Genomic DNA, 9,182 nt, shown 5'->3' on the forward strand with positions numbered 1-9,182 from the left:
ATTTGGATAACTGGCTAAAGGAAAGGAAACTGCTGACTCAATTGCTCAAACAACACCTCAATCGAGCAAAACAGTAGATGAAAACTTATGCCGGTAAGAAAAGAAGTTCAAGAGAATTTGTTGTTGGGGACCTTAGTCTTTTGTTGCTAAGAGGGCAAATCACAAGCTATCATTTCGTTATTTTGGTCCTTTCCGGGTGATTGCCAAGATGGGTAAGGTAGCTTATCGCTTACATATTCCTGAGGACAGCACCATCCATCCGGTTTTCCATGTATCCCAACTCAAGTCAACTACCGTTTGCTGGTGCTGAATTTCGTTGTTACTACTGCTTAGCATCACGCGTGGGGAGACGTGGGTAGATGGAGATCGGCGTCAGGAAGGGGAGCGTGCAATCGCGATCACCTTGGGAGGACTTGAAAGACCGATTTCTGTTGTTAGTTTTACAAAGAACCCATTTTTTTAATTTTAGGAAGTCTATTTTAGACGTTCTCTTGGAGAGATACATCTCAAATTCTGTTTAGAAAACCAAAAAAATATTTTTACATCTCAAATTCTATGTAGAAAACCAAAAACAAAATTTTGGAAATTGATTTTTGGGTATCACTTGGTGATGCTCTAAGAGAGTCATCGTGTCCAATTTTACAGTTAAGGATTACGAATAAGATCTAATATATATTTAAGAGTCAAATTGGACCTTTTCCTTTGAAGAACCGTACTACTGCAGACCATAGTTCGTTTATTCAGGTACTACATTTCGGAACTAGTATAAATAAAACCTGGCCTACTGCTGATTACTGATTTTTTATAGTATATGTTCAAAACAGAAATTGTTATAGTTACTTCTTTTCTTTTTTAAAAAAAAAGCTGTGATTCATACATGTTCTTCAATACATATGTGGGTAAGGATGGTTTGTCTAGATTAATAGTAAAAAAGAAAAGGCTGTCACATTAGTTGTAATGGAATGCACTCAAATCCAATCCAGTGAGTTGCTGATATGCCTCAGAATAGCAAGGCTCATCATTGGTTTGATAACATTTGCATAGTCACACAAGCTGTACTACGAGAATATAGTCGTGTGTATGCCAACCTGCGACATTATAGAAAAAGCCTGTCAACCTGTTTAGTCAGTATCAGAAGAAAAATTAACCCTACGGAATAAAATCTTTAAGCATCCTCTCTGCTCAACATTGAGCCTGATATCTGAACATATGACATCTGAGTGTAGCCATTGAAAACTGAGGCATCCAATCTCGCTAGACCAATTCGTTGAAACATGCCAAAACGACCATCTTCGATGATAGGATCAGATGCACGGGCTGGGTCATATCTTGTTTGGTGGGTTAAGGATGGACCAGCAACTGGAGGTAGCTCCCAATACAAATCCAACACGGATTCAACAAGTCTGCTGTTCTGGAAATGCTCTTTGTATGAGATGGCTTTGTTGCTATGGTTGAAATTGTCACGCATATAACCTCTAACTCCCCACCATGCATCATCCTTTCCACAAAGCTCATCTGTTTCCACAGCTTTCTCCCAAAAACTCTTTCGTCTCGACCTTAATCTTGCTTCGTCACTATCCCAAAAGCAGCTATGTCCACCACCTGGGTAGAAAAAATACATGAAAATTAGTTTTTCAGTGTGGAGGGCTGCCTTTTTCAGTTTTATTGAGGAATTTCAAAAAGGAAGATTATAATCCAGCTGAAGAATATGGTGTTGCAATGTAGTGTTAATAGAGGAAAATGGAACAAGATAGCATTATAGGAAAAATGAAGGAGACCCACTGATTAGCATATCTTTAAAAAAAAACTGCAATCTGGAATATCACCGACTAAACTTCTGGTATACATTGATATTAAATGGGTTCAGAAAATGAAACATGATGCCTGATGAACAAATTAATGAAGTTGTGGTAATCGGTATCATTACCAAGACATCACAAGTTAAGAGCTTCAAGTTCCTCATATCAGTTTATTGAATTGTAGTCATAAATGTTTCTTTCCTAAAACCCAACATAAGTAAACAAATATATGTCAAGCTGCCAGCAGATTATAGTTGCATACAAACAATTATAGGATATATAACATATCATTTCTAGTTGGTCTAGTATGCTCCATCGGAGTAAAATATTAAGCTGAGAAAAAACATAAATTTCGACAATAATTGTATTTGGAAGAAAATCTGCACATGTTTGGACATGTCGAGTTAAAAAAGAACAGAAAAGTTCTTAGTAACATATTGGAAACCTTGGTAGACATAGTGTTTAGATCATGATAATAACAAAAAATGTAAGGTTATCTTATATCTTAGAAATACAACAAAAAAAAGCACAAACAAAAACATGATAATAACACCCAGAATTCATAATCGCATGATTAGAAAGAAATAAAATAATCTCAATATGCCCAAAATTTACTTTTTAAGGAAGTCAGTACAAGAGATTGCAGAAGAAATATAAAGAAAATAAGGAGAACATTGAAAAAGGAAAACTGTGTCACATTAAGAACGTTAACCATTCAAGAATGTCTTATGGTAACAGAAGACATCACCTCATATTATAATGCCTTCTACTTCAGAAGATAAACAAACCTAACTGCACTTATACTAGGAAGACAAGCTAATGGAACTACTCCAAAGTAATGTGACACAGCTGGCTCAACATCTATATGCAACATCTGATGTATCTTGATTATTGAAAACTTAGAATCCAAGGACAAGGTGACACACCTCTGATGTGTTCCTGATCGCAGATCTGTCTTAAGGAGTAATGATCGCCTGTACCAGTGTCATAATTGTCCTCAAATATGATATGTCGGAATCCAACTATTGAAGCCTGTTTTAACCTACATAAAACAAGACACATCAAAATAAATTTAAGTTTCGAAAACTTAGAGATAAGAGTGCACTATTTATTAGAGTGAATGCTTAGCATGTGTCATGCTGACAGTTAAGAATTTGATCATAAGAACAGTTCAATACAAAAACACTACAAATATGGCAATACCCAACAGAAAATAGTTTGTCCACAGTTCAAGAGAAAGGTTGAACAATGATGATCTACAGAAAGACTTTACCTCTTCAACTCACTTTGGTGATCATCAAAGAAAACAAGCACTCTGCTGAGATCAGAAATGCCATGATTCCTCAATAGCTTCCCCCAATCAACACTTCCGAAGTCAATAAAATCCTTCCCAGCAAGATAAGTGCAGTTCCCATCAACATATGCAGGCCCCTTCTTCAGATATTTCTCAGGGTGTCTGGGTGAGAGTGATATAATCTTAGTATTTGGCATGGCCTGACGCAAAACCCATGTAGAGTGCCCCTTGAATGCACCACTCTCAATCATCAGATCTGGCTTAAGCCAGCGAGCCACAAACCAAAGGCCAAAACTGTGGTCAAAGCCCATTCCATACATGTTGTTCTTGATAGGTCGTGTTTCATATATTGGTACAAATTCTTCCAGTCCACGAAGTAGATCCTTTGAAGTCCACTCCACTATCTTTCCAGTTTTTGATCTGCCTTTAGTGAAGAAAAAGGACAATGATATTCCATACAGTCAAAAGTGATATTTCAAACAAATTACCCCAGTATAGAGGTTCTTGTGAAATAATAACAAAATATACCCCAAGAAAAACTCAGCACTACGTAGAGAAACATAATCATGTCTACCAACAGCTACAAACATAAATATAAGTACACTGGTGGCAACTAAGATGGTCAATTGTTACAGGACTTCAAGAAACAGAATAATAGATTGCCACCGCAATGTTCGCACTCCTATCTAGCAGCAGTCATTGTTCAAGAAACAGAATAATAGATTGCCATGGCCATGTTCTCATTCGTATCTAGCAGCAGTGGAACAATGACCGAGGAACAAATCTGAACAAGTATAAACCAACAGAGATCAGTTAGGAGCAAATAACTATAATAAATTTGCACATATAATGTGGTCATCACTCATCGAACAAGCTATCAAGCTATTCTGTCAAATACAATTCAAGATTTCAGGTGAATATGCATTGCGCTCACATAAAGCTAGCCTACAACCTATGGTGTTAGGTGTCTAAGACACTAACGATGAGGAATATCTGCATGAGCAGAATCATTTTCAAACAGGGAGGAGATTAGTTGCGAAAGGGTGATTACTTCGCAGAAAAGAACCGGATGTCCGGATCTATCTCACAAGAATCAACAGCGGCGTGAGGGCTTACACCAGGGTACCCCGAGGGCGCCGAAGTCGGAGGCCGCGGCCGCGTCCGGGAGAGCGAGAAAGCGCGCGTCGAGCCGCGGCGGCGGGCAGTCGGCGCGGGGGCGGGCGCGGCCGATGAGGAAGGCGGTGGCGGCGACGGCGAGGAGGAGGAGGAAGGAGGCAGCGGCTCGGTGGGAAGAGTGGAGGCGGGCGTAGGCGGCGGCCACGAACGCGGGGTTCGCCTTTCGGATCTTGGACTCGTCGTCGTCGTCGCCGACGGAGGTGGCGGAGGATGCGCCAGCGTAGGGAGAGGAGGAGGAGGAGGCGCCGGCGGCGCGGGCTGAGAGACCGGTGTCGTGCATGGAGGCGGGACGGGAGCAGAGAGAGATCGGAGTAGTAGAAAGTGGCGGCGGTGGTAGACCGGTGGTATTTGGAGAGAGATCGAGGGACCGACCGTTCCACACGAAGGGAGGGGGTGGGGGGCGTGTTAGGGAAGATGTCAACATGGGGAGGATCTTGCTTGCACGGGCCACGCAAATGTTCCAGTAGCTTTTTTAACGCGTGAATGATAAACATGATCTCTACTATTATAGTATTATAAAAATTGAAGATGTTTTTGCCGATAGTTTTGATACGTCATCCGTGTTTGAATCGTTTTTTAAGTTCATTCGTTTTTGAAAGTACAGATCCGTTTTTGAGTCGGTTTTTAATTTGGTTCGTTTTCAGAAATACAGAATGAGTCGTATAAAAAGAATTTTATCTTAGCTAACTTGCATGCTAACTTGAGATGATCGGAACCCTAATTACAGCTCATGATTTTATAAAAGGAATATTCAAGCGAATTCCTACAGTAAATTTCACCTTAGTTAACCCGCACAACAATAATCTTCACCCGTTGCAACGCAAGGGCATTTTTCTAGTAATAAGAAAAGGAGAAAATCCAAAAAGAAAAAAACAATGGACAAGCATCCCAATGTTAAAAAAACCATTGATGAACCCAACTTCCTATAAATGCTACTATATAATCATCTTATTTCCAAAATTTTATCGTTGTTATGTTTCCATTAATTAGTAGCCCTCCATTAAGTACTATCAAAAGACCATTTTACCCTACGAATTGTTAAAAGCTCATTAAATTTTTTCTTTTTTAGTCAACTTATAAATAATAATTTAGTATAAAGAACAACCTACAAATTAGTGTAAGCTTATGGAAAGAGCAAAAATTTTAATTGCCTTTTAGCAATTCCTATGGGTAAAATAATTTTTTATAGCACTTAACGGAGGGCTGCTAACGAAAATCTAAATGAAATGGTGCGTTTGTATGATGACATTTCTTGGATTCGTATGTTTATCGATGGTGTTTCATGGATTTCTCTAAGAAAAAACATAGAGTAGGGATATGATAAGAATAAACATGTAAAACATTAGGAAGCCTATAAAGGTTCGCACGCTGGGGCGTGCCACGTTGGATTTTACTTTTGCAGAAAAGCCCTTCGGTTTGTGTGTAATTCAATCGAGTACCCAGTGAAAAGTTCCTCTGAGGTGTCAATTCACGAATAGGCCCTTACATAAGTTAGATATTGCATGCGAAGGAGAGAAAATTCACGAATTAGGACCGCGCTCTAAAACGTGGAAGCCGAGGGGGTTTCTAGCAAACGACGCCCTAACCCACCCACCATAATCCTAGCCGCCGCCGCCGCTCACACTCTCTCCTCCCTCTCGTCTTCTCCTCTCCCTCTCCAGCTCCCGCCGCCGCCGCCTCATGCCGCCTCCGCCTCCCCCTCCCCCTCGTGCTAGAGGGATGAAGAACGTGTTTTATTATCAATTCTGACGAGTTAAAGTAATTATTTCCATGCTTTTAACATATCAATGCTCGTACTTAGTGTGATGTGTGGTGCACTAAGGATGTCAATAATCTAAGTTGGAAATTTCAAACCAGTTGTTTTATTTACCAATAGGCCACACTTTACACACTACTTGCTCATTGAGCAGTAGCTTATATGTTGGTATGTTAGCTGAGGATCTCATCGTTAGGCTGGTAAATATATTCTCTAGATTTGCGTCGCTTGAAATGTTTTTGTGGACAAATGCTGGTATTTTTCTTCTGTGCAAACCTTGGGGCCAAAACGTATACTCCCTGGTTCTCATTATATTTATTGATCCCTTTCCTTGCATGTTTGCAAAATTAGCGGTCTATTACCTTCCGTGCTGCTGAAATAATGTTCTCATGGTTTGTTAAAAATGGTGATAGTGATAGGGACCATGATCGTGACAGGGAGCACCGTGATAGAAGCAAAAGAAGATAACACCGTGATTATGAATATTCTCTTGATCATGATCTCCCCTTGGACCAAGATTCTGAAAGGTATTGCTTCTAAATTTCTAACCTAAGCAATTACTTGCAACTGCACAAAATATGGGTGTTTTTTTCCTTTATTAAATCTACTTATTTGATTGACTAATGTTTTCCTGATGCATTTATTTATTTTTATCAATTAGTGAATTTTCCCCTATGCGTGGGAATTCATGGTGATGCCTAATAATTATGAAAATTAGGTTGTATCCTTTCTGATAATAAGATTTAAAGTTAATGATATGTTCGATCTATCTGCTGCATACTACACTCTGTTGTGTTCCTCTCTTATATCGAGCATCTTATTATTAGTTTTAGAACATCTTAATATAACTGACAATTAATTGCTATAGCAATCATGCTGACAAAATCAGGTTAGTCCATAATTATCTCTGAGAATCTGATTAAAGCTGCCAGATGTTTAGCATATGAAGAAATTCAAATTCTAATGTCCCTGGCATTCATTCTCTTTTGATCTTTATATTGTTCATTTTTTTACCTTCTGTTTTACAACTGGATAGTGCAGTGGGTACTATATTGGCATTGCTCTCGGTGTACTGGAGCATTGCAACTAGCTGCTAATTATCTGATTGACTCATTAATGTGTGCTCAATTTTTCAGCCACTGTTTCTTAGTAGAAGAATTGGAATGTATATGTTTCTGAAATGAACTCTCCCAATTAACAAATTTAGAGGTGCATCCCCTTTTAAGTTGGTTCTTTTGTTTCCCTATCTATTAGGAGGGGGAGAAACCTGAATTAAGAGATGTTAGCGTGTAATTTCCCCCTGAAACGTATGTTAATCTAATTTTTGTCTAAATTTACTAAATGAATTAAACGCCTGGCCTCCATTACCTATCACTTATTTGGAAAATTCTGCAGTACCCTAGAGTGAAATGCAAGCATTGTGTTCATATGGGGTTTGTTGGCATATTTCAACTAAATCCAATTTTTAAATGCTACAGTGCTACAAGAGGCTAGAAAACAACAGTTGCGCTATTGTTGGTGACTGACATGAATCCATCGCCGCTCAATTTTAACAAAGTTGCAAAGAAGTTTCTAAGACAATAGGGGCTTTTTTTTGGCGCTGCAGGCTCTTGCATCACCCATTCATCTGTCATTACGGTTTTTGATGCACACTGCCTAATTAGTTGTTTTTATTATACTTGGATTATTTTTCTGACAGAACAAATCACTTCAGTTCCCCTCCTGCCAATGAGGAGTGTATGCTTATACAGTGAAAGTATTATGAGGTTTCATCAAGGTATTGTAATTTGTAAAACCAATACAAATGCTATGCTCAATAATTGTTTTGAAATTGCAATTTTTGATGAATCTTATGCTCAAAAGATGATTAAAATTATCTCCATAATGCTCAAGAGAATACAGATGGTTGTTTTTGTACAGAACTTAGATTTTATTATAAGCTGTTGTCTATCGACAATATCCATCATTTTATCAGTCTATCGACAATAGTAGGACGAGCTCTTCAGTCTAAATAACAGTTATATGTTTGCTGATGCGCCTCTTATAACTTTTGCTGCCATGACACTAGCCCCATGTCTCTTGCTCTTGATCTTCCTTTATGAGTCACTCCATCTAATTTGTGTTTGCTTCCTGATATTTTTGTAGATGCAACAACATGAAGATTGAAAAGGCTGCTGCCTGCAAGGTGTTTGAAATCACTGCCTCTGGAATTTAAATGTGTGAAAGTGATTGAATAGTTCTGAAAATTTATCCTTGCTTTGCTAGAAGATTGAATGGGCGGCTATTGGAGGAAGAAGAAGCATGCTACAGGGGTAATGACAAAGGTAGCAGGGTCCCTCTTTTGTGCTCATGGCATGTCAATTTATCCTTTCTGTTGATTTCGTGTCTAGACCAGAAATTTTTTAATTCCTACTTGAAATCATGCTAAAATGGTTTGGTATCATATCCAAGACCAAGCTTAAATCATCTTGTATATGGTTTCATCCTACATTTGTTGCTATGAAGAGTCAACACAAATGTTGATATTTTCCAAAAATCAACTGAAGCGTCGACTCTAAAATCAAGTTCTAGAAAAGAGTAAGAAGGATGTGCTCCGTCAAATAATAGAACTGTAAACTATAGAAACTAGAAGTCTTAAGGACACTACACTAACCCTAAAGTCACTCGTCATCATAAGCAAAGTGCAAATATTGTCTGTCTGGAGTCTGGACTCATCATTTAGGTGCTCTTTGGCAGGGCAGCAGCTGTATGTTTCAGCTTTTGAGTTGTCCTTAGAATCCATCTCATTGAGTAAGCGCACTTCAATTGAAATCTATAACTTTCTCGCATTCTGGGAAGTTCATTTTCTTATTGCCTGCAATTTTTGTAGCAACTACAGATACAACCATTGCTCACATCATGAAAGAACAAGATGATATCAAGATCAAATCCTCCAAGTGCTGGAATCAGATTCGGCCACCTGCTACACTGCTGACTTCAAACGGCCGCCGAATCTGCATACGACCTCCGTTTTCGGCCCATGAGTACTTGATGGAAAGCCCTCGGAGTCCTCTTTCCAACGGATCCAGCCTCATCGCCAAACTTCGTCTGGGACCCCGGCCCAAGTGGGGCCCATGTGGGGTGCGCCCCAACCAGGTGGATCATGACCCTAGGGTCC

The 9,182-nt window shown here is 39.2% G+C and overlaps 1 protein-coding gene across 1 annotated transcript; it reads right to left on the reverse strand.

The window, feature by feature from the left end:
• Positions 1-948: 948 nt before the first annotated feature.
• LOC4324538 (uncharacterized) lies at positions 949-4,651 on the reverse strand. Its single transcript, XM_015781320.3, has 4 exons — positions 4,210-4,651; positions 3,073-3,517; positions 2,726-2,841; positions 949-1,602 (listed from the first exon to the last, which is right to left on the reverse strand). Exons 1-4 carry the CDS (start codon positions 4,547-4,549, stop codon positions 1,166-1,168), a joined length of 1,338 nt encoding a protein of 445 aa, XP_015636806.2. The 5' UTR covers positions 4,550-4,651; the 3' UTR covers positions 949-1,165.
• Positions 4,652-9,182: the final 4,531 nt, after the last annotated feature.

The sequence above is a fragment of the Oryza sativa genome, chromosome 1 (genome assembly GCF_034140825.1).
Source record: "Oryza sativa Japonica Group chromosome 1, ASM3414082v1".
NCBI classification, from domain to species: Eukaryota; Viridiplantae; Streptophyta; class Magnoliopsida; order Poales; family Poaceae; genus Oryza; species Oryza sativa.

Excerpts from the sequence above, each read along its gene's own strand:
- LOC4324538 (XM_015781320.3), bottom strand. The coding sequence starts at position 4,549 with ATGCACGACACCGGTCTCTCAGCCCGCGCCGCCGGCGCCTCCTCCTCC. Across the intron at positions 3,518-4,209 it reads CGCCCTCGGGGTACCCTGGT|GCAGATCAAAAACTGGAAAG; the intron begins GTAAGCCCTCAC and ends TCTTCACTAAAG. Across the intron at positions 1,603-2,725 it reads CGATCAGGAACACATCAGAG|GTGGTGGACATAGCTGCTTT; the intron begins GTGTGTCACCTT and ends TTTTCTACCCAG.